Source organism: Petromyzon marinus, chromosome 19, assembly GCF_048934315.1.
Source record: "Petromyzon marinus isolate PM22_M1 ecotype Great Lakes invasive population chromosome 19, UKy_Petmar_22M1.pri1.0, whole genome shotgun sequence".
Taxonomy (NCBI): domain Eukaryota; kingdom Metazoa; phylum Chordata; class Hyperoartia; order Petromyzontiformes; family Petromyzontidae; genus Petromyzon; species Petromyzon marinus.
Window position 1 is genome coordinate 6191117 of NC_133685.1, and position 27091 is coordinate 6218207.

The following is a 27091-nucleotide window of genomic DNA, read 5'->3' on the forward strand; positions in this document are numbered from 1 at the left end:
CGAAGCGGTCAAACGATCACAGGCGCAGCGGAGCGGAGCGTGCGAGCCGCCGGAGTCTTAGAGTTGATATTGGTTGAATTGTTGTTGTTGTAAGCGAAGTGTGATTTCTTCTTAATTTCTTAATTCACACCTCCCCCCGCCCCTCCTCCTCCTCAACACACAAGCCCGACCCCCACCCCTAACACCCCCCCCCGCACCATCACCACCCAACGCCCCCACCAGCCTTACACGCGTGCGTCACTCTGTTGATCAAACAACGCTGTCGGCAACTGCGCCGTCACACGCTGGTCGCACACGCACGCGAGCGAGCTCTCTCTCTCTCTCTTCCCCGAGCTCGGCGGGACTATGACGGGCGGCTTCGACCAGCAGCAGTTGCGGAACTTCCACGCCGCCGCCTCTTCCTCTTCGTTCCATGGCATGCACCCGCTGCATCAGCAGGAGCAGCAGCAGCAGCACCTGCAGCAGCAGCGGCAGCAGCAGCAGCAGCTACAGCCCGAGAGCGCAGCGACTACGGGCGTTGGATTTTACGCATCAGCGCCGTACGCCGCTTACCAGCCATCCCCAGCCGCCTTCTATGGCCCGCCACCTCCGCAGGGCCAGCCGGCTATCTACAGCGAAGGGAGCTACTTAAACCATAGCCACCACCACCACCAACAACATCACCAGCAGCAGCAGCAGCAGCACGCGCACCATCATCAGCAGCAGCAGCAGCACCAACAACAGCAGCACCAACAACAGCAGCAACAGCAGTTGAGTGCGTATTACGCGGCTGCCGAAGCACTGGATGCGCCCTATGACGCCAAGGAGCGCGGCGACTACCCCGGGTATAACGCGGCTGCCGGAGATGCGCAAGACGGCAAAGCATTCGACAGAGGTAATTACCATAATCATCATCATCATCGTCGTCGTCGACATCATTTATCGTCGGTTTCCATTGCACGGTGATTCGTAAATGCGCTTGTGGTAGTGTCAACAACCACCCTTTCATATCCTCTGTGTTGTGTAACCTGAATTGTTTTGTTGATAAACAAGAAATACTTTTGGGGGGAAACGAATGATACATCATTATAGACAGTTGCAGAATAATTAACATAATCGGCAATAATGTCAACAACGTGGTGATCATCATCAACATAATCAGCAGAAAGCGGCAATATGATCACTGCCAGAAGCATCAGCGTCAGCATAATCAGCAACATCAACGTCGTGATCATCATCAGCAGTAGTAGAATGAACAACATGATCAGGAGCGCCATCATCATCAACATCACCAACAATTTTCTGATCATCAACAACGTTCATCGTAATTGTCATCATCAGCTGCGCGTACATTGATATCCATTGTAATCACAGATGGATTAACTTTTGTATTCAATGTCGGACGATGTGTTTGGCTGGGTGAGCATTCGTTCATTTATCATCACGTTAAATTCGTCGTCATCAGCAGCAGCACCGCCTCGTAAATTGGAATATAACTATACATGGCTTCAGTTGTTATTCGTTTGCTAAAAGTTATCGTATTTGTAATTGACTGGTTGGTATTAATACACTCATCATAATTAACTTACTTTCACCACCACCATCATCTTCACCCTCCTGTACCATGATATACAGTATAGCCATAAATATCTAAACTTTTTATGAGTATTATTAAATATTGCAGAGTGGTTGTAACTGGCTGCGGAGCATACATTAACCACCATGAGTTACACTCATCATAATTAACTTACTTTCACCACCACCATCATCATCACCCTCCTATACCATGGTACATAGTATAGCCATAAATATCTAAACTTTTTATGAGTATTATTAAATATTGTACAGTGGTTGTAACTGGCTGCGGAGCATACATTGTATGTCCTGTAAGTTGAACCTCTTTCGCACCGTACGTAGCCAACCGTGCTCATCGGAGGTGCAGAGAGTCAATTAACTTCATCATCAACAACAACGCAATATTGCCATCATCGCTCTCAGCCATACATTATTACTATTGTTATTATGACTATCATCATTCACTTTAATCCACCAGGCAGGCTGCCCCTGAGAGATACCGACCCACCGAGGGTGTGTGAGGGTAGCCGGGCCCGGCCTGCCTCAGTGGGGCCCATCTCCATCCTCGCAGCCGCAACAGCAGCGGCGGCTTTTGGCTGCTAAGCCATCGAACAAAGACGGCGGTGGTCACCGCATCGCGCGCTTTCAGATGCGCTTCTGCGGCCGTCTGGAACGCTCTTCCTGCACATATTAGGAAACCACTGGAAGCTGTGCACTTTTAAGTCATCTAGATTGAAAACTCATTTCTTTAGAACTGCTTTTTTGCGTTTAGCTTGTCCCCCCCACCCCACGCACCTCCGATTAGGCTACGTACGGCGCGAAAGAAGTTCAACATAAGGGTGAGGGAGGTACGGTAAATGCAAGAGCGTGCAGTAAATCGTTCTACCAAACTCCTGAAAAGCCATCGTCCTCCCTCCATTGAAATTTTAATTGCTTTTTTTTGTTTCGATTTGAAGCTTTCGTGACTGCAATGATTCATCTTCTTTGGTTCTTTCGGTAATATTATTGTGTTATTTTATTTTATCAATTTATTATTTTATTCTCATTCTACGTGACTTTACCGAAAGAACCAAAGAAGATGCTTTTTTTTTAACCGACAAGACTTTTTGGAAGTAGTGTTGTTACACAAATCATGTGTGTGGTCAGCTGCTCTCCCTCTCTCCCTCTCTCACACATGCGAATGACGGCAGAGGACGCCAAATCGAAAACACGCTCCCATCGTTCTGGGAATTCGCCCCAAAAAATGTTTTTAAGTCGTTGGCGATTGAGACTTCAGCGCGGGTGGAAGCCAAGAATCGCACGGAATGGAACATCGGCCAAAAAAAATGAACGAGAGTCTCAGTGATTTTTAAAAAAATAATAATGTAACACGTAGGCTTTTGCGAGCAATGATATAATGAAGGAACCCGGTTATACGAGTTCCTTAACCCACCAACACCCGACACTGCCAATGAGTAAGGTTTTTTTTAAATTAAAGTAAGGTTTATCACTTTTGATTTAAAGCTTTCGTGACTGCAGTGATTCATATTATTGGTTCTTTCGGTAAAGTCACGTTGAAGGGAAACAATAAAATAATAAAATATATTGTTATATATATTTTATATATATATATTTTATTGTTTCCCTTCAACGTGACTTTACCGAAAGAACCAAGAATATAAGGTTTATCACGTAAACAAAACGTGCCAATTAGTTACAGCCTCAGCACACCGGTGTTCAAAATAAGAAATATATTTTCATGTTAATAGGAAACATTTATTAAACCCTTCTCGCCAATACGACGTCTTCATAACATATACGCAAATTTTCAAATGAATGTTCAACAGCAACAATGAACCATTCAACACATTCGTCAATAACACTCTGTGGTCTTAACAATAAGTATATATGTGGCGACGTTTGGGGCAATGTCCCTTCTTAATAGCAATTGTTGATAATAATCGTTGGAGACTATGATCAACTACTGTATTCAGATAATCGTCAGTGATGTTGGCCGTGAGCGAGAATCGAACTCGGATATTCGGGTTCGTAGTGTAGCGCGCTAAACCGCTACACAGGGTAAACAAAAAACAAAGATCCCCCATATAGCCCGTAACAAACTGTTGGGGCAAGTGCTGGTAGCGAGCGCCTATAAACGCCGGCACGGCACACGAGGGGGTGGGTGGCCAGCACCACGCCCGACCGCCTTTGCCTCACCACACCAGATACTCATTTGAGGCTGAGTTGACCTAGGGGAGGCCCATAACCGGCTCAGATAATCGTCACTGGTGTTGGCCGTGAGAGGGAATCGAACTCGGGCGGCCTTAATAGACTGTAGGGGCAAGTGCTGTTAGCGAGTAGCATCTATGAAGGCGGGAACGGTACACGAGGGGGTGGGTGACCAGCACCACGCCCGACCGCCTTTGTCTCCCCAGTGGCGATGTTTACACATCGCACCGCGTAACTCATTTGAGGCCGAGTCGACTCAGGGGAGGCGCAGTACCGGTTCAGATAATCGTCACCGGTGCTGGCCGTGAGCGGGAATCGAACCCGGGTCGCCGGTTTCGTAGCGCAGCGTAGCGCTAACTGCTGCGCCTACCGCTCCCTAAGGGGTAAACAGACACACGTGCACGCACACTAAAGCCACGGGGGGTGCTTTGTTGTTTGGAAAACGCGATGGGCATCAATAATTTAACTCCGAGCTGTTCTCCGAAGTGTTTTCGGGCCTGTACCGCGTGGTGTTCTACACGGTGTCTGACGTTTCGCTCCACGGTGCTGGGAGAGAGTGGGGGGGGGACACACGTGGAGGAGTGGCGATGAAGCCACGTGATACAACCTCGCTACACAGACGAATCTTCAAGTCGACAACTGCTGCTACTTTAATGTATCCAGTATTTTTTAAAACAAATATATATATTTCGAATAATAATAACAGCGTGTTCATATAACCTCGAGAATACATTTTCAGGAGGGTCGTCCAACTGGATTGCCTAGTCATTTTCCTTTCAATCTGACATGGTGTCGTACTTTCATGTTACGTATAAATACTTTCATATTTAATCTTATTCTGGAAGTTGCTATAATTATCCAATATAGTGATGTTAAACGAACAACAATTTAGAGCATTTAGTCAATCCGCTGCCGGATGAAGGTTTCCCCATGCAAGTGTGGGCCGGGGTTGTTTGTTTGACCATACTTCACCACTGCCACCAATTTCAGCCATGACCTGGGATCGAACTCGAGGCAGCATAGCATAGTGCGCTAACCACTGCGCCACCGTTCCCCAAAAGGAGGGCTGAGCATGATGTAATTTATCATAAGCTACGTTGTTGCAATTACATTTAATTATTATTTTTTTATCAGAGAAGTCAACTACATTATCGAATATTTTGACGTTTAATTTATTCACTTAACTGCGTTTCCAAACCACAAATATGTAGTTAAAGTCAATTTCACATTGGCTTAAGTACTTAGAGGAATTATGTTAACGTAATTAACTGCACATAAACAACATTCCGCATTACTATATAGGTACGTAGACCCATAAAATAAACGTACGTTTACATATGACGTTACGTTACATATCGTTAACGCGTAATATACATATTCTGCTTTAGAATATAGCAACATGTTCTGTTTTAGAATATAGCAAAATTTCGTAAAATCATAGCGAAACGCTTGGTTTAAGATATCACATTCCCGAAATGTTTATCTAAGGACTGCCGAGTCTCAAGACTCACTTTGAGGAGAGTCCTGCATTGGCACGTTTAGGCCAATTCCCGAATCAATATACGTATAGTATAATTAATTTTACATATTTTACAACACGTTGGACGCACCAACGCTGATTTAAAAAAAACATTAATGCTCCACCGTATTAGCCTGATTATATCCATTAAAAATTATCCGGATAGTAATACGCACCCCCAACTTTTGCTTTAAATCACGGATAAAATGTGCACCTTATGATCACAGTCATCGGTGCATACAAATGTACCCAGTTGTCCTTGCTGCTAAATGGTATTGCACACACACAACACACACACACAACACACACACGTACATTATACGCGTTCATAAGCGGCACATGTGCACATCTAAAAAAAAAAGATCCCTTTGCATAGCCGTGCAGATTGTTGGCGCGAGTGCTGTTAGCGAGCACCTATTAAGGCAGGCCGTCGTGGCCTACGACGGGGGTGGTGGTGTTGTGGTGTGGCCTAGCACCTGCACGCACTTCCCGGGTGCCATCGTCTCAAGAGCTCGGCTGTGCCAATGAGACTGCTGACGTTTGCAACGCACCATTTTGCCAGCTGCTCGTTTAATGCTGAGTCAACCTAGGTGGGTGGGGGGTGGTTGGTGGTGGTGGTGATCGGGTGAATGGAACTCGGCTCTACGGGATTAGTAACGTGGTTTTACGGGCTGCGGGCACGGAGACGGACGTGACCGATTGATAGGGGTTCTGACGATGTTCTAAAAAGGGTGGTGGACAGCTGAACTCGTTAATGCACATACTACAATAACATCAATAAACTAAGACTCGTAACTTTTACTCCACGGAGGTTGATTCGACGTTTCACGCCAAGTCGTCCCACTCTTGACCAAGGGGGAGCCCTCTCGCCCCCGCACCTACGATTAGCGCGGTTGGCTACGTACGGTGCGAAAGAAATTCACGATGCGTGCGTACAATAACACGGTTGGCTACGTACGGTGCGAAAGAAATTCACGATGCGTGCACGCGGTAGCGCGCTTGGCTACGTACGGTGCGAAGAAAGTGCAACATGCGTTACGCACATTCAATAGTACGGTTGGCTACGTACGGTGCGAAAGAAGTCCAACATACGTGCGTACATTAACACGGTTGGCTACGTACGGTGTGAAGGAGGTTCAACATAGTGCGTATCCTTGGCGCGTTCTGCTCCAAGTGCACAGTGTGATTGACGCCTTTAACCGGAGTGCGCTTTCAAATGCGCTTCTCGATTTGTTGTTGTTGTTGTCGTTCTCGCAATGCTATTCCAAAAGAAAGTCACGGAGATACAACAAAAAAACAACTCACGATGTTTCGATCGCAACACAAGCGATCGAAGCGTCGTCAGTTTTTATTTTTTATCTACGTGACTTTACCGAAAGAACCGAAGAATATCTATTCCAAACGAGTTTGCGTCTTCTCTCCATGCCTCATTTTCGCATTCTCTCCAGTTTTCGTTGCTTGAGAGTAGCGACCACACGTGCAAGGGTTGATGTGTTGACAGCACGCGTGCATGCCACTTTACATCACCATACCGCGTGCGTACTGTGTATGTGTGTGTACTGTGTGTATACTGTGTACGTGTGTGTACTGTGTGTGTACTGTGTATGTGTGTGTGTACTGTGTATGTGTGTACTGTGTATGTGTGTGTACTCTGTGTGTGTGTACTGTGTGTGTACTGTGTGTGTGTGTACTGTGTGTGTACTGTGTATGTGTGTGTACTGTGTATGTGTGTGTACTGTGTATGTGTGTGTACTGTGTGTGTGTGTGTACTGTGTATGTGTGTGTACTGTGTGTGTATGTGTGTGTGTGTACTGTGTATGTGTGTGTACTGTGTGTATACTGTGTACGTGTGTGTCCTGTGTGTGTACTGTGTATGTGTGTGTGTACTGTGTATGTGTGTGTGTGTACTGTGTATGTGTGTGTACTGTGTATGTGTGTGTACTGTGTATGTGTGTATACTGTGTGTGTGTGTACTGTGTATGTGTGTGTACCGTGTATGTGTGTGTACTGTGTATGTGTGTGTACTGTGTGTATGTGTGTGTGTACTGTGTATGTGTGTGTACTGTGTATGTGTGTGTACTGTGTATGTGTGTGTGTGTACTGTGTATGTGTGTGTACTGTGTATGTGTGTGTACTGTGTGTATGTGTGTGTGTACTGTGTATGTGTGTGTACTGTGTGTGTGTACTGTGTATGTGTGTGTAACGTGTATGTGTGTGTGTGTACTGTGTATGTGTGTACTGTGTATGTGTGTGTACTGTGTATGTGTGTGTACTGTGTGTGTTTACTGTGTACTGTGTATGTGTGTGTACTGTGTATGTGTGTGTGCTGTGTGTGTACTGTGTATGTGTGTGTACTGTGTATGTGTGTGTACTGTGTATGTGTGTACTGTGTATGTGTGTGTACTGTGTATGTGTGTACTGTGTATGTGTGTGTACTGTGTATGTACTGTGTATGTGTGTGTGTACTGTGTATGTGTGTACTGTGTATGTGTGTGTACTGTGTATGTGTGTGTACTGTGTATGTGTGTGTACTGTGTATGTGTGTGTATGTGTGTGTATGTGTGTGTACTGTGTATGTGTGTGTACTGTGTGTGTATGTGTGTGTACTGTGTATGTGTGTGTACTGTGTGTGTATGTGTGTGTACTGTGTATGTGTGTGTACTGTGTGTCTATGTGTGTGTACTGTGTATGTGTGTGTACTGTGTATGTGTGTGTACTGTGTATGTGTGTACTGTGTATGTGTGTGTACTGTGTATGTACTGTGTATGTGTGTGTACTGTGTATGTGTGTGTACTGTGTGTGTATGTGTGTGTACTGTGTATGTGTGTGTACTGTGTGTGTATGTGTGTGTACTGTGTATGTGTGTGTACTGTGTATGTGTGTGTACTGTGTATGTGTGTACTGTGTATGTGTGTGTACTGTGTATGTACTGTGTATGTGTGTGTACTGTGTATGTGTGTGTACTGTGTATGTGTGTGTGCTGTGTGTGTACTGTGTATGTGTGTGTACTGTGTATGTGTGTACTGTGTATGTGTGTGTACTGTGTATGTGTGTACTGTGTATGTGTGTGTACTGTGTATGTACTGTGTATGTGTGTGTACTGTGTATGTGTGTACTGTGTATGTGTGTGTACTGTGTATGTGTGTGTACTGTGTATGTGTGTGTACTGTGTATGTGTGTGTATGTGTGTGTATGTGTGTGTACTGTGTATGTGTGTGTACTGTGTGTGTATGTGTGTGTACTGTGTATGTGTGTGTACTGTGTGTGTATGTGTGTGTACTGTGTATGTGTGTGTACTGTGTGTGTATGTGTGTGTACTGTGTATGTGTGTGTACTGTGTATGTGTGTGTACTGTGTATGTGTGTACTGTGTATGTGTGTGTACTGTGTATGTACTGTGTATGTGTGTGTACTGTGTATGTGTGTACTGTGTATGTGTGTGTACTGTGTATGTGTGTGTACTGTGTATGTGTGTGTACTGTGTATGTGTGTACTGTGTATGTACTGTGTATGTGTGTGTACTGTGTATGTGTGTACTGTGTATGTGTGTGTACTGTGTATGTGTGTGTACTGTGTATGTGTGTGTACTGTGTATGTGTGTGTACTGTGTATGTGTGTGTACTGTGTATGTGTGTACTGTGTATGTACTGTGTATGTGTGTGTACTGTGTATGTGTGTACTGTGTATGTGTGTGTACTGTGTATGTGTGTGTACTGTGTATGTGTGTGTACTGTGTATGTGTGTACTGTGGGGAGCGGTGGTGTGGCGGTAGGCGCGCTGCGCCACGAACCCGGCGACCCGTGTTCGAATCTCGCTCACGGCCAACACCAGTGGCGATTATGTTATCTGAACCGGTCCCGGGCCTCCCCTAGGTAGACTCAGCCTCAAATGTGTACCCGGTGCGGTGTGTAAACATCGACCACTGGGGAGACAAAGGCGGTCGGGCGTGGTTGCTGGCCACCCACCCCCTCAATGCGCCGTGCCGGCCTTCATAGGTGCTGCTCGCTAACAGCTCTTGCCCCCAACAGTCTGTTAAGGCTATCCGGGGGCTCTTTGTCTTTGTACATACAAAACGAATTGTGAGTCTGCGTTTTGCACAAGCTCTCAAGACAAACACTCGACGCATGCGTCAGTAGCACTTGCACTGTAGGCGACGAATTACGACCTGAATAGCCGACGTTTCGGGCAATGGCCCTTTTTCACAGTAGGCCCATTTCCCGAAACGGCACATTTTTATTATCGTACGACAACGAACTTCGTGTCGCACGTATTTATCCTGAGCACAACTTGGCAGCCCTTATTTCGCCTCTCTCATTGCACACGAACGAACACATTGCGCGTGTACACAAACGAGCGTGTACACATGGCATGCGTATACATTGCACGCGTACACAATCAACGCGTATACATTGCACGCATATATGTTGTGCGTGTATACATTGCACACGTATACGTTGTGCGTGTATACATTGCACGCGTATATGTTGTGCGTGTATACATTGCATGCGTATATGTTGTACCTGTATACATTGCATGCGTATATGTTGTGCGTGTATACATTGCATGCGTATACGTTGTGCGTGTATACATTGCACGCGTATACGTTGTGCGTGTATACATTGCATGCGTATACGTTGTCCGTGTATACATTGCATGCGTATACGTTGTGCGTGTATACATTGCACACGTATACGTTGTGCGTGTATACATTGCACGCGTATACGTTGTGCGTGTATACGTGGTACCTGTATATGTTGTCACAAAGTTCAGGTAAGAAACAAGGTAGAGAGAAGCCAGCCAGCCACGGGAACAAGCGGAGTTTAGGAAAGGTTTCTCTACACATAGGGGCGGCGTTTCAGAAAATGACCCTTCTCTATAGCTGGGTCATTTCCCGAAATGTCACGTGTCATATTTATATATTCTGTGCTGTGTATATACGATGTGTTTGCGGCGATTCGGGGAATTGTCGTTAATCATTGCAGTTTCAGTGCGCAGAACGTCATTTATTGTATGCTTATAATGTTTACATATGTGTGTGAAACGTTTCGGGGAATTAACCTTATTCATAGCAGGGCCATACAAAATACAATAGACGACGTTTCGGGCAATGACCCTCCTTCAAATGTAGGGTCATTGCTCAAATCGTGGCCTATTCCTTTGTGTATCCTCCACAGGGGGGCGGGGGGGGGGGGCATGCGTTAATCGTTTGCGTTTACATCAATACCCCCATTTACGTCTCCCCCACCCCCGTTTTACGTCGTTTTGCAAATACGTCACTGCTTTATGATTAACACCGCGACTCCATTTACGTCGCTTCAACCCCCCCACCCCCCCACCAACACTTGACGTCGCCGACAGCATCGTCCGTCCGTCCTTGCCTCGTGTATCCATCGCCTCCTCAGCCTTCGTCTCCCCCACCACCACCACCAACCTCTAGATCGGTGGTCTCTTAACTGGGGGGGGGGTGCGAGGTGCCCTTTTGGGGGGTGCGAGACACGGGCAGATTTTCTTTTCAGAATGTAAATAATTCGAAAACACAAATTGAGCACGGACACGCAAGCACAACTTACTTGGTTGCATCAAACGTAACATTATTACATTTGTTGACGATTGAAAACAAAATGGGTGCAAGGCTGCAGTCAAAGTTAAGAGCCACCGCTATGCGCGAACTCGGTTGTGCGTCGCACATCGGGAAATGTACCTCCTGTAGAGCACAATATATAATGTACGTGCATCAACGTTGTGAGACCTCCTTTGCCAGTAACAAGATATAGTAATGGGTTTTTACCCTTTTATCTGGCACAAAATTGACACCTTTATACAAGGCATCATGTTTTCAATAACCACAACACAAGTAGTCAAAATGCAAATAAAAAGAGACAACTCTGATAATAATATGTACTGTCCTTGAATTTGATTGGTCCACACCCGAGACGGCTTTTCTTAGCGCCTAGTCTCCACTGGTGTTGGACCAGAAGACGCCAAAAGGCGTACAACGCCTTTTGGTACAACGCCTTTTGGCGTCTTCTGGTCCAACACCAGTGGAGACTAGGCTCTAAGAAAAGCCGTCTCGGGTGTGGACCAATCAAACTCAAGGACAGTGCATATTATTATCAGAGTTGTCTCTTTTGTTTGCATTTTGACTACTTGTGTTGTGGTTATTGCAAACATGATCCCTTGTATAAAGGTGTCAGTTTTTGTGCCAGATAAAAGGGTAAAAACCTATTACTAGTACATTAACGTGTTTTTGGTGATTTGGGAAAATAATTGCTCTGGTTTGCTCTGCGTCGTTTCGGTATTCATCAGTCGTCGCCGCACTTGTCAGGAACGCATCCCCGAAGCCAACCGGCCTGCCGCTGTATCTCTTGATTGACTGACTCATCTTGTTTCGTGTCGAATGTTGGCATTTGCACGCGCAGCACAGCGCTCCTACCCCGTAAACCGCTTTGATTGAACGTCGTTTCGATATGCGTCGAACGTCGCGCCTTGCAGAAACGCATCCCTTACGTAAACCAGGCTGCACATTCCTCCTCCTCCCCTAAAACATGAATTCGCCAACAAGGGCCGTGTTAAATTTTGATTTAAAGCTTTCGTGACTGCAGCGATTCATATTCTTGGTTCTTTCGGTAAAGTCACGTTGGAGGGAAACAATAAAATAATATATATAAAACAATACAATTCTCACGACGTTTCGACTGCAACACAAACAGTCATCATCAGGTGTGAAAACCAACGGCAAGAACATTTGAAAGAAGTGGCGGTTTGTATTTTTTTATTGTTTTATATATATTATTATTTTATTGTTTCCCTTCAACGTGACTTAACCGAAAGAAGCAAGAATAAGGGCCATGTTGCTGAGCATTGCCTCCGCCGTGCGCGCGTCTTGACGGGCAGATAAGGACGACTCTGAGCCGGAGGCGCGCCTCGTGAACGGCAAGCCCAAGAAAGTCCGCAAGCCCCGAACGATCTACTCGAGTTTCCAGCTCGCAGCCCTGCAGAGGCGCTTCGAGAGGACTCAGTACCTCGCCCTGCCCGAGCGAGCCGAGCTCGCGGCCTCTCTGGGACTCACGCAGACACAGGTAAGCCTCCCCCCCCCCCCCCCCCCCCACATCTTCAACACCCTCCTCCCGGCCCTCTCTCCTCCCCGGGGCGCATGCTTAAGCAGGGAGTGGATGGATGAGTTGGTGTGGAAGTGGGGTGGGTGGAGGGGTGGTGTGGGTTGGTGTGGTGAGTGGGGGATGGTGTTAGTGGTGTGGATTGGTGTGGTTAGTGGGGGGTGGTGTGGGTGGGGTGGTGAGTGGGGGATGGTGTGAGTGGGGTGGGTTGGTGTGGTGAGTGGGGGCTGGTGTGGGTGGGGTGGTGAGTGGTGTGGGTGGGGTGGTGAGTGGGGGTGGTGTGGGTTGGTGTGGTGAGTGGGGGGTGGTGTGGGTTGGTGTGGTGAGTGGGGGGTGGTGTGGGTGGGGTGGTGAGTGGGGCTGGTGTGGGTGACGTGGTGAGTGGGGGATGGTGTGAGTGGTGTGGGTTGGTGTGGTGAGTGGGGGGTGGTGTGGGTGGGGTGGTGAGTGGGGGTGGTGTGGGTGGGGTGGTGAGTGCGGGTGAGCGGTAGTATAGCGGTTAGCGTGCTGTGCTACGAACTCGGTCGACCCAAATTCGATTCCCGATCACAGACAACACCAGTGACGATGATCTGAACCGGTGCTGGGCCTCCCCTAGGTCGACTAAGCCTCAAATCAGTACCTTGTGCGGTGTGTAAACATCGACATTGGGGAGACAAAGGCGACCGGGCGTGGTGCTGCCAACCACCCCCTCGTGTGCCATTTCGGTCTTCAAATGTGCTATTCGCTAACAGCACTTGCCCCAACAGCCTGTTCAGATTATACGGGGGATCTTTGTCTTTGTGGTGAGTGGGGGAGTGGTGAGAGGAGAAGAAGGTACAACGTGGGTTTGGGGTGGTGTCAGGAAGTGGTGAGGTGGTGATGCTGTTGGCGGTGGTGGTTGAGGTGGTGGTAGTGCTGCGTTGGAGTGACTGTTGTTTTTGGTGGTGTCGTTGTTTTCTACGATTGTGGTAGCAGTGATAGTTGTAGTAGTGTTGTGATGATGATGGTGGTGGTAGTGGCGTATTTTCTGTGGTTTTGATGGTGGTGGTGCTCGTGGTAGTGGTGGTGATTGTGATATTTGCGATGGTGCTGGCAGTAGTGGCGATGCTTGTGATTGTCGTGGTAGTGACGCTGCTGGTGATTGTTGCGGTAGTGGTGGTGATGTTTGTGCTGACAATGGCGCTGAATAGGGGGGGGGGGGGTGGGGGGGTGGTGTTGTTAGTTGTAGCAGCTGCGGTAGTCTTGGTGGTAGCGGTTGTGACAGCGGTGGTGATGGTGATCGTCGTGGTGCTAGTAATTATCAAACAACACGCGGACACGTGTTTAAAAAGTACTCAGCCTTAGTGCATTATGCAAAAAAACATAAACAGTTCCAAACTAAGAGGACCACAATGCAGTTCTTCGTGAACCGTTGATGGTTTTTCACACAATGCACAGAAGCCGAGTTTCAATGTGTACACGTCTCTCTGTGCGTCGTGTTTATACGTACGTTGTGATTCTGTAGTAATGATGATGTTGATACTGAGTTTTCTCGTCACCTACATATTTTGATTGGTGTTAGTAAATGATGTCGGTGCTGGCAGTGGTGGTAGTGGTGATGTTGGACATGGTGGAGGGGGCGGGGGGGAGTGTCGGTGGTCAAAGTGCAGTGGTGGTGATCAAACTGGAAGCCCGAACGTCCTATGGAAGTGACCATCCGTCCGCCCATCCAGCCAGCCAGGAACCCAGCCAGCCAGCAAAACGTTTTCTCTCATATCGTATGATGAGCGCATTAACGGTGGTTAGGTGTGAGTGATCAAATATGTTTATATTATAACTAGAAGCCCGAACGTCCTATGGACGTGACCATCCGCCCATTCCTCCCTCCAGCCAGCCGGCCAGGAACCCAGCCAGCCAGGAAAACTTTTTTTCTCACGTAGTATGATGAGTGCATTAACGGACACTTAACCGAGCCACCAAATGTGGAAGCCGCGATACTTCCCGTGGCACCGACCACGCACGGTAACAGCCCCACTCGCTAAGGGGCTAAGAGCCAAGTAATGATACCCCACCCCTCCCCCTTGATGCTAATAAACAGTATCAGTCTGACACTATATACATATCCACAACACCGCAAGGTCTACCAACTTCCATTCGTGCGCTGCCCTCGTATGTGCAAGCTATATTCGTTTATCCCAATGACACTTTGCCTGCTGACTTTCCATCCAATTACACGAGCAAAACAATGAAATGACAACATTCACGTGAACAACAATCGTCAAACATATCAACATCACGTCACCAACATCGATTTGCAATGTCAACATGAGCGACGGCGTTATTGCCCATTTCAACAACACCGACAACAATGTTTCCCCAACAGTAATGTCAGCGTGAATATCGTCGACATGTGCGTGCATTCATTCGGAGTGGTTGCTTTGCCACCGACGAGATGGAGTTGCGGAATCAGTCCTTGTGCAAGTGCTCAGTGGAGTATTGCACTGCCAGTTTAACACGTAGGCTTTCGCGACCAATATCATCCGAATTGGCCACGTTCTGTTTACGTGACAACCCTTACTAGTTGGCTGTGTCTGGTGGTGGCGTGGTTTTAACGACACATTTATATATTTACGCGATCTAACCCAAAAACGTATATTATGGATGCATTGCCAGGATCGCGGGAGGTTGGGAGAGAGATCTTCATCCAGCAGTTAATGTACACATATGTTGAACGTCCTTCTCACCGTTACGTAGCCAACCGTGCCGGGGGGGGGGGGCAAAAAAACCTCACCATGGCTGATGATGATATCGTATTTGCAAATACACGATGATGATGATGTACAGCAATGTGTCAATCCACTGCTGGATGAAGGCCTCCCCACGCCGTGTCGGTCATGATGCGCTCTTGTTTTAACCACATTTCACCACCTTGGTCAATGCGGGACTTTGCCGGAGAAGGTTGGACCCAATGCCGGTTCTGATATCACTCCCCACTCAAGTTAGTCGTGACCGGGAATTGAACTCACGTGGCCTGCATCGTAGCGCGGTGCGCAATCCACCACGTCACTAATTCTATGACAGTGCACCATACATTTATATATAATCATCCGCTCGGTCTGCCCTCTCTAATTGAATTGTGTAAGGCCTCCATAATAGAGGTTTTTTTGATCGTGATCTAACCCAAAATACCTCTGTTATGGATGATATCGGTCGCGAAAGCCTTCGTGTTAAACTGTGTAAGGCCTGTGACTCGAAATGTACCAGACTACACACAGCGTGGTCGTGTGGCCTAGCGGCAGCGCGTTTTGCCTCGTATTATTGCGCAGGTTCACGGTTTGATTTCCAGTAGCCGTCCTGGTCAATACTCACGCGTGTATTAAAACACGTGATACAGTCCTATGACGTCAACGTTGTGCTGACGTCATTCACAAAAGCATGCCATTTTTTGTGCTGGCGTCTTCGTCCGAATTTGGCAAGTAGTTGAATCATCGACGTGCTACGACGTGTGAAGTTTAAGCTGAAATAATCATTGTTTTTGGTCAATCAGCCTTCCAGATAAATGTTTTCCTCAGCAGCTTACGTTCAAGTGACCAAACTCCGAACCGGTTTTGCCTTCTCTAAGTCTCATCAGCAGGGCCGTGGCCTGCTAAAACAAAAAGGGGCCATCATATTTCAGAAGCTTATACAAATTTCAACCCCCTAATCCACCACAAAGTTCAACGTGAAAGGGAATCTCAGGGGCAGCAGTAGCTCAGTGATATCCACTTCTGTGGGCCATTCAGTTTCCCCACTCCTCTGCCAGGGTTTCCTATGTGCCATGACGCCAGTAGCACGAACGGAAGCCAATTAATGAAAAAAATACCACAAATATATAACATCTACATATATATCTTCGTGTACATGTATAAATAAAAGAAACCCATCATCACTAAGCAACAACACAAATTACTATTTTAAACATCTCAAGATGTTCTCGGCGGGGTAGAACATTCGTGTCTTAGGGGCATTTGTATTCAGTATTAATATATATTAAAAAAAGATCACACCCTAAGACTGGTCGCGGTGGAACATTTAAATTCAATGAGCTGTATAGAGAGCACAGACTCTCCCAACTTGACTCAGATCGTCAGCTCGGCTAATCCTGCAGAATTACAGAGGCTCACGGTAGGCTGGAACGCGCTGAACGCCAATAACATATATCCATCAGTATCATGGTGACCATCATCATGATGATCATCATCATCGCTGTTATCAGTCACAGTCTATCCACTGTTGGATGAAAGCCTCCAAATGTACATACATCAAGCGGAAGAAACGTGACAGTGAGAAGGATGTATTGTATTTGAGAGGAGGTGATATCCCGTTGAGGCTATTAAGTATCTTTCTAAAGGTAATACATTAGATACAACTGGGCATCTGCGCAACTACTGGACATCTGTGAAAAAAGAGCTTCACAGCTCATCGGACTTCGCCAGGACAAATGAAGATTCTTATTCTAAAAAAGACAAGTATATATTTGCTCCGTATCTCAACGTAAATATGCAATGTCCCTTAGCCTCTCGGCCTCGCGCTGCACATTAAGGGTAACGTGAACCATCAGCAATAATGGTTAAATGGACTAACTGTATTCCGGCTTTTGCCCTCTTCAGTTTCGTCGGCAGTCATACCTGTGGCTTAAATAGTGTATTTACGAACAACCAAAAAAATGTTTCGTTGAAACGCAACTGGTTGTACAAAAACTACCGGAATGTACTGTGAATTAAATTATATATTTAACAGCTACATGCAATGCGCATTGCTATTCGTAATATATATTGGTCAGGGTACTGGAATTTGAAGTACACATTCATGTGTTTAAATATATGATAAAACAAAGATCTCCCGTATAGCATTAACAGACTGTCGGGGCAAGTGCTGTTAGTGAGCACCTATGAAGGGGCATCACACGAGGGGGTGAGTGGCCAGCATCACGCCCGAACGCCTTTGTCTCACGAGTGGCGATGTTTACACACCGCACCAGCTACTCACCTGAGGCTGAGTCGACCTAGGGGAGGCCCAGGCACCGCGTCAGATAATCGTCGCCGGTGTTGGCCGTGAGCGGGAATCGAACTCGGGGTCGCCGGGTTTCGTAGCGCAGCGCGCTAACCACTACTGCTGTTATTATTTTAAATTTATTTTAACTTTACATTTTATTTTTTACTATTTAATTTTTATTGTGGGTTTTTTGCTTTTATTATTTTCATTTTTTTTAATCTACGTGACTTTACCGAAAGAACCAAGAATACACTACCCTCCCGTCAATATAAAATCACACACACACGCACACACGCACACACGCGCGCGGGTACACGCTCGGTAGGGCTGAGGTCTTTACAGCTTAACCCGGTCGCATCGGCGTTGTCACTATAGCGGGGCAGTTGGACCGAGTTCAGGCCGGGGTGTCCCGCTGTACGAACTCGAAAACGGGTGATGAATGACATTGAGAGACAGGGAGAGGAGCCACGTGTATTGTGGAACGTTCCTAAGGGTAATGGCATCGCTCAAACCGTGAAGAAAAAAAAAGAAAGACTAGTTTTGGCTTGGGCGGGAGACGTCGCTTGTTAGTCGGGATGATGGACGACGGTCAAGAATAATAACGGAGTGGCAGCCAAGGAATGGAACCGCATTCGAGAGAGTTCGGAGCTGCCGACGTGATGGAGCAATGAGATCAGTCCGTATGGAGGCGCTGGGTGGATCGTTAACATCGCAGGACCGTGAGAGGGTGGCGGCGGCTGACGGAGGCATTCATCCAGCAGTGGATCGACCATGGCTGTTCTTTGTGTTTAGTTTGTTGTCCTTTCCCCGCACCTCCGATTAGCACGGTTGGCTACTTACGGGTGCGAAAGAAGTTCAACGAACATATGTGGCTGATGATGGTGGTGGTGGTGATGGGTAATCATTTACAGTCATTTGTCAATGCAAATCCTTTTGCTTTAATGGTTACTACGACGTAGTTTCTAGAAATACAGGTTATGCTATTGTTCATATTTAATGTAAGTTATTTAGGGAGGTCGACTCAATTATATAATAGTGATTTAAAGCTTTCGTGACTGCAAGGATTCATCTTCGTTGGTTCTTTCGGTAAAGTCACGTAGAATGAGAATAAAATAATAAAACAATAAAATTCTCACGACGTTTCGGCCACAACACAGTAGCCTTCTTCAGGTGAAGGAACAAAACTGTCGTCCCGACAGTCGTCCCGACAGTTTTGTTCCTTCACCTGAAGAAGGCTACTTGTGTTGTGGCCGAAACGTCGTGAGAATTTTATTGGTTTATTTTATTATTTTATTCTCATTCTACGTGACTTTACCGAAAGAACCAAAGAAGATATATAATAGTGATACATAATAAAGTAGGAGAGCCCTTTGTCAATCAGCGGCTGTATAAGGTTTGTAATTATTTATTTCGTTTTACAAATGGGGTTATTTGCGAGCCTGGGATGTAACAATTCACCCGGTACGAATTGATTTCATTGCTCCGTCTCCCTCTGATGCGATCCATTCCTGAGCTATCACCCCGTTATTATTCTGGTCCATCTGCTACCATCTCTCCCTTCTATGATCGTGAATTATTGTTATGAAGAAAATGTGTTTTTTTTATGATACCGTCACACGTACAGTGTACCGTACACAGACAGGACACACAAAGACAGAGATCCCTCGTATAGCCTTAACAGACTGTTGGGGCAAGTGCTGTTGGCGAAAACCAATGAAGACCCGTACGGCGCGCGAGGAGGTGCGTGGCCAGCACCACACACGTCCGGGCCGCCTTGGTCTCCCCAGTGCCGATGTATTATACACCGCACCCAACCCAGGTACTCATTTACGGCTGAGTCGACATGAGCGAAGATAATTATCGTCACTGGGTGTTCACCATGAACGGGAATCGAACTCGGGTCACCGGGTTCGTAGCGCAACACGGTAACCACTACACTACCGCTCCCCATGTAGGGCACAAACAGGCAGAGATCCCCCGTATAGCCTTAGCAGACTGTTGCGGCAAGTGGTGTTAGCGAGGAGCACCTTTGAAGGTCGGCACGGCACGCGAGGCGGTGGGTGGCCAGCACCACGCCCGCGGCTTCCTTTGTCTCCATAGTGGCGATGTTTTTACACACCGCACCAGGTACTTATTTGAGGCGGAGTTTACCTAGGGGAGGCCCAGCACCGGTGCAGATAATGATCACTGGCGTTGGCCGTGAGCAAGGAATCGAACCAGAGTCGCCGGGTTCGCAGCGCAGCGCACTTAACCGCTACACTACCGCTCCCCAGATAGGGCACATACACACACGCACACACGAATCTATAGATCCCACTGCTCGCGATGTTGGCCAATGTTTCCTTTGCGCCCGATTTTTTTTATTCCTTTTCTCGCGGAAGCGCGCGACACCCGAATAAAAATCGGACACTAATTAACACAGCGATTAGACCAGCAATTAATTACACACGGAACAATTCGCCAAGTCGATCAAATGTCGGCCGTTTCATTTGCGCGCGTGGACCCGCGAGCAAATGCGTTCCAAAAAAAAATAACCACTCGGCTGTCGAGTGATATTTTACTGTTGTTTGAAAATTAATGTATACATCAAACATCGCGCTTTCAGGAACCTAGTTCATTAGGGTCCGATATTAATTAGTGCGTTTCCATTCGGAACACGAACGATGCCCTTTTGATGTGTTTTTTTATGGAAGACGGATTTTTTTTTTATAATCGAATCAATTATATTGCCTTGTGGAATACGTTCATGCGTATATATTGTATGTTATTATATAATATATTGTATCTTATTATATATACTGTATCTTATTATATAATATATACTGTATCGTATTATATATAATATATACTGTATCTTATTATATATTGTATCGTATTACATAATATATACTATATCGTATTATACATAATATATACTGTATCTTATTATATATAATATACACGCACACGCAATTCCCAACGAACAGCTGGTGAGAGGTGGAGGAGACTTGGGGATAAGTCTTCATCCAGCAGTGGATTGACCATGGCTGCTGATGTGTATTTGCTAACGCACGATGATTTTAATTGTGATACTTTACAATCCTTTTGTCAATCCACTGCTGGATGAAGGCCGCCCCCATTGTCCCACTCTCCCCGCAGGGACTACGGACCCATTTAAAAAGGGTGTTCAAAAAAGTGGTTTAATAAAGCGTGTAGTTTTAAAGTCAAGGGCGTACCGTATATCGCATTTAACATGCCATCCCACCGATGGACGAAGAGACGGACGGATACACGTGTCAACGAATGCAAAATACGAAGGATCTTGATAGATGAGTGAAAGTTGTGCTCTTGTGTATATATATAAAATATACTGGCTGAATGTGTACCAGTGGCGTGTGCACGCGGGGACACGGGCAGCAGCAGATTAATGGGTACACGGGCAGCAGCAGATTAATGGGTTTGTACTCGATGGGTTGCTAGACATAACTCTGTTGGTATAAAAATGTCGAGTACTCGACAGAGAGTCCCATTCAAGTACACCTATGCAGTATAAGTACGGCTATATATTGCCAACAAAACTACTAAACTTTTAAAATTGACCAGGTGAGGCTCAGAAGCGACCTGACAGCTCAACGAAGTGGGCTCAACGAAGTGGGCTTAACACGTGGAAATTTACAGCAGACAAATGCTCTAAACGCGTGTTTATAAACGTGGAGGGGAAAACTCGGAGGACCCGGAGAAAAATCCGCACGGTCACGGGGAGAGAGAGACGCGCAAACTCACAAATATACAGCAGCAGGCGTCAGGGTCAGGATCGAACCCACGACCTCCTGTATACCAGGCGAGGTAGTTAACATCTCCTAGCCACCGTAGCGCCACCACTGTACATATATAAGCGTCGTCTTTATGATCTGAGATCGCATAGAACGGACCATTACAAACACACACAAAGCTGAAGATCCCCCCCGTGTAGCCTTATAAACTGTTGGGGCAAGTACCGTTAGCGAGCACCTATTTAGGGCCGAACTGCGCGCGTATGGGGTTTGGTTTGTCGCCTTTGTCTTCCCCAGTGTGCTGCGTTGACCCACCGCACACCAAGAACACATTTAAGGTTGAGTAGACCTAGAGGAGGCCTAGCACAGGCTCAAGATTAAACACTTGCCACTGATGTTAGCTACAGCCTAAATATGAAATCGTGGTTTTCAAAATGTGTTGTTGTTGTCGGTATAGACCAGGGGTCGAAACCCGAAATAACAAGAACAGCCATTTTTTGTTGTTTGAATTCGGTAAAAAATTGAAAAGACATTCGTTGATATTTCTAGAGTCGCAACTGCAATGTGAATGCGAGACGGTGGTCTTTAACAGACGACGGTCACGGAGCGGTCCTTCAAGAGCTGCCGACTCCCTGTGACTATTAGACTACCACTCGACTACAATTTGTGGTAAATTGCCAGAGCGCTCTCTCTCTGTCTCGCTCTCTCGCTCTCTCGCTCTCTTCACTAAAACGTGCATCACGAGTCATCGCCGTTGACTTTACGCACGCGTTGGGCAATACACGTCAAAGCTGTCAGCCTCAAAAGGTGTATAAAGTATGGGTTTTGGGCCAGGTTTGATTGATTGCTGCAGATAGATAGGCTGCTGTTAGTATAATTACCAAATGATACGCGGAACATAGCCCCAGAGCTTAGGAACGTCACGCTACGAATGATTATAGCCACCACCAAACATCGGCCCGACGTCGACACGCAAATATATTTACACGCGCTACTTTCAGAATGCAACGTTTTGCTATCGGTTGTGAGTATACATATTGTATATAAAGACACCGAGGGCAGTGCTTACGCTACATTCCACACGTATGTTTACACGCAACATACGAATGGGAGCGGTGGCGCAGCGGTTAGCGCATTACGGCTAACATCAGTGCGGCGTGAGGAGGGCCTTCAGCTCGCAGTGGATTGACAAAGAGCTGAAACGTTACTGGAACCTTTATAAAACGTACGGTAATTACACACGTGCGTAAATAGTTAAGTATTACCTCACATAAATATATATGTATATAGGCCTGCTGTGTGTGTGTGTATAGACATAAGTACAACATAAATGGCTGCACTACTATAACATGTTTTATATTCCATACAAATAACCATAATAATTTACATGACCTTTTAACAAATCCGCTGTTGGATGAAGGCCTCCTCACGCGACCTCGGGCCATGGGGGGTTGTTTGACCATACTTCACCGCGCTGGTCAAAGCGGATTTCGTGAGGTTTGGGCAGGGGGAGGAGGAGGGAGTTCAGACACCTCACGACCAGTTCAGTCGCAGCTCGCCACTGATGGTAGCCGGGAATGGAACTCATGCAGCCGTGAGCATGCTGCAGTTGCGCTAACCACGGCACACTCTGTTATATGTGTCCTATGAGAATAATAATAAAGACAAAGATCCCCCGTTTAGCCTTAGCAGACTGTTGGGGCAAGTGCTATTAGCGAGTTACACCTATGAAGGCCGGCACAGAAAATACGGTTGGGGGGGGGGGGGCTGATCAGCACCACACCCGGCCGCCTTTGTCTTCCCACACAGCGTACCAGGTACTAATTTGAGAATGAGCCGACCTCTGGGAGTTCCAGGACCGGTTCAGAATAATCGCCACTGACGTTGTCCGTGAGTGGGACTCGAACTCGTGGGGGCGGGTTTCGTCACGCAGCGCGCTAACCGCTGCACCACCGCTCCCCCACTTACACACACACACGTAGACAGAGTTCACGCACTAACAGAGAAATAGCTACCACCGTCGCTTAATGCGCAACGGATCCTTGTTCAGCGCACGCGTAAAGCACAGCTACAATATAGCTCTTCACGCTGGCACGTGGAGCGAAGCGTCAGACATCGTATCGAACAGCGGGCGTTGCAACCCGAAAATACATTGTAGGTGGGGGGTGGGCTATATCCTACAGCACAACGTAGTGGTACAGCTGCAATCTGGTCTCTAAATATTGCAGGTTAAATTATGTTGACTCTCAATATAATGTACTGGTGTGTTCATTGAATTATAGTTTTTGTTGTTGTATTCCAATGTAGGTTTATATCAATGGGATTTTGTACATGCTAATGAACGTGCCCCTTACACAGCGGATGCGCGAGATCACTGCTCATGTATGGATGGTGATATATACTTTTAAATGTAGTAAATTCATGATTGAATTGGTTCATAGTGATGGGATATATATATACGCACATGAATAAGCTGACGCAAATACACACACACACAAATACGCACATATACAAACACGCACGCAAACATATATACATACACATATACACACACAGGCACAAACATACACAAACACGCGTATACACAACTCACATGCTCACAACACACAAATCATATACAAGGGTCGGTGACGTCATCACAGCGATTGTGCCAGGCTAGGTGCACGGGTGCGCTCACATGCACAGACACGCTCACACACACACAAAGACTAAGATACCCCGTATAGCCTCAACAGACTGTTGGGGCAAATGCTCTTAGCGAATAGCACGTATAAAGGCCCAATTAGTACAATATACACGCGTACTCATAAACACACACACATACGTCCGTGCTATCTTATATATTGTAGTTTGCTACGTTTTAAATACTTCTAGCTGTAAATAAAATGGGTTGTGTTGTAACGTTTTAAATCGTATCAATGGTTTACAGCTCTTTTTTATATATATGATGATCCTTATGGCGGTACCCCGGGGTTTCAAATAACACAGAATGGCCGAGGCAATTAAATATTTAATTTCTAGGACACATTTTTTTCCCAGGGGTGTACTTCACTCCGCGACTGGGGTTACCAATCAATCCGAAATCGGTGGTGCTACTCCGCGATGTCGAAATGCAGCGAGGACGATTGTGCCGAAACCCTGAACGCTCGTACGCACCACAGTGGTGCATCGTGAGTACAGCTCATAGTGTACAGCTCGTCGAGATGGTCGATTGCCGAATCGCCGACCATCAACAGACTAAAAATGACTGCATCACGGACATTATGCGAGAGCCGGGGTACTATGGTAGCCCTGCATAAGGTGCATATAATGTACACAAACACGCATTGGATATTGCGAGTCTCTACCTGTGTTATGGTAATGTCGCATTACGATAACGATGACAAGAATGGCCTCCGTTTAGCCAGCCGTGCCTCATTCAGTTTATTCTCAAGCCACTTTTGCAATAAGCTCCATGAGATGCGATGTTTGACAAATGTTATTTTTGTTTCAATAAGGCGCTTATGATCAGCCACTTCGTTGAGCTATTAATATTTTTGACCAGGACGCTTCCAAACAAGATCTATACTGTATAGCTCAGTGAGCCTTACCTGGCAAAAATAATAAATAAAAATGTGTTTAGTTTAGTTCGCTTGGGTGTGTGGAGAACTCAGAGCGAGGTGGAGAAACCTGATGTCGCATACGAGGAGATACCAATCACAAGTTGGCACAGACGGGTTCACGAGCCCGCTTGCTCGACTCGAAACTCAAGGCCACCTCGCACCTCGGCTCGGTGGCTGGGTGGGTTTGGGAGTTCCATAAATCTCCACGTGATCCACCAACTCCTAACTCCAAAGCGCTGGATCACAACGATGACGATGATCATAATGAGGATGGTGATGAAGATGATCATGGCGATCGTTACGATGACTGGAGTGATGACTATGATTATGATGATGATGAGAGAACTCACGATGATGAATCCAGCAGATGACGTGTGTGTGTGTCGAACTTCTTTCGCACCGTACATAGCCAACCGTGCTCATCGGAGGTGTGGGGGAAAGACCATCGACATGATGATAACGTCGAGTGTCACACTGATAACCATGGCCAATATGATGATGATGATGATCACGACGACGACGACGACGATGATGATGACTATCACGACGACGTACCCAGAGTGCGCATACCATCAACGAGCATCTCCGCGCGTGTCTCATCATCGTCGCTCTGACATCCCCCGCCACCCCCGCCCCCCCCCCCCCCCCAATCTCGCAGGTCAAGATCTGGTTCCAAAACCGGCGCTCCAAGTTCAAGCGCCTCGTCAAGAGCGGCGAACTCGGCTCGGAGCACAGCCCCGGGGCCAGCGATTCCATGACCTGCGACTCCCCTCCCTCGCCGGCCCCCTGGTCCGACGCGATCCCCCACGGAGCCCCCGCGCCGCAGGGCCTCCCCACGGGGGGTCTCCAGACCCCGTCGACGGCGCTCGGCCTGCGCACCCCGTCGCCGACGCGGGCGCACCACGACGCGCCGCTGATGCAAGTCCACGTGGCGCCGTCGTCGACTCCCACGGCATCTTCCACGTCGTCGTCGTTGTCGTCGTCGTCGTCGTCATCGTCGTCGTCGTCCTCTTCGTCGACGTACCAGCCGTGGTACCGGCCGCCCCACAACTCGACCTTTGCTCCTCCGTCCTCGACTGCCGTCGCCGCGGCCATGCAGCCCCTGTGCGGTGGAGCTGCTGTCAGCGCCGCGGTCATTTATTGATGCGGCGCTGATCAACGTCGATTGCGATGGATCAATACCGAGCCTTTTTTTAATTTTCATCGGTAGCACTTTCAAGTGCCCTGTTCAGTACTACTACGACTAGCGCATCATCATCATCGTCATCGTCAATTTAACCAGCCACGATTGCTCCGCTGCTGGATGAAGTTCTCGCCATCAATCACGATCCATTGCTGCGACGGTGCAAGCAACAATGCGTGCACCGCCCGCGGCAGCAAGTGCGACGCGAGTCGATGTTCGTCGCTCCGTCTCACTGCGGCACCGCGCGTGCTAGTGGACGTTGACTGACTGCCAAAGCAGACGATGCGCCGAGAAGAGGAAACGTGGAGACATCACCGTCGTTGTGAAAAAAAAAAATCTTGGGGCCACGTTTTTTTTTTTGCGATGCATGGGCCGAAAATGCACGTCTCTTCCGAATTAAAAAAAAAAGGTCCTGATAATAAGTCGTAAACACAGCGACTTCGTTGGCGATTTCACCCATGGTTGTGGTTACTGTGCACAGTAACCACTTAGCAAACAAAAAAAACGGACGAGAAAAAGCACACGAAATCGTCAGCGACGAGTAATCGTCTTCCTATACATTCAAGTTGGTGTGTGTGTGAATGTGCGTGAGTGCACCTAGCCTGGCACAACTGCTGTGGTGACGTCAGTATCACGGCGGTAGCTGTTGTTTGAGTGCCTTATCAATGAATTTATCCTGTATATATATACACACAGAGGCCAGTAATTAAATATATTGTACATAAAATTTGCGACGGTTATAGGGAAGGGTTAATGACTATAAGATTATATCCAAGGGTATATATATAAAAACTACGATCTCGTATACACCATTTGCGTGTGTGTGTGTGTTGTGTGTAATCGCGTAGTGTAACCTATGTTGATTGATTAATGTTCTCGAAGGCTCTAGAGAGTGTGCAGTAGACAATGACTCACGCGACTGTGGCGTGCGGGAGTGTGTATCGAACTGTTGATGTTGTTGGTGGTGCATGTTTGGAATGAAGTTATTTTTTTCATAGCCGGTAGGGAGAATCAAAGATGCAAATATTTATAAGCCATTTCTTTATCTTCGTTGTGTAACTGTTTGTTTCCACTCGTAAAGCTTGCTGTGTGCCTACAATCAATGCCGTGATTTCATAGACACCACTTTTAACCAAGTTAAATAAATCAAAACCAACCTCTGGA

The 27091-nt window shown here is 46.9% G+C and overlaps 1 protein-coding gene across 1 annotated transcript; it reads left to right on the forward strand.

Moving 5' to 3' along the window:
• Positions 1 to 246: 246 nt before the first annotated feature.
• On the forward strand, positions 247 to 27091 carry LOC103091778 (uncharacterized). The gene is made up of 3 exons (XM_032957210.2): positions 247 to 874; positions 12175 to 12359; positions 25403 to 27091. Exons 1-3 carry the CDS (start codon positions 346 to 348, stop codon positions 25886 to 25888), a joined length of 1200 nt encoding a protein of 399 aa, XP_032813101.2. The 5' UTR covers positions 247 to 345; the 3' UTR covers positions 25889 to 27091.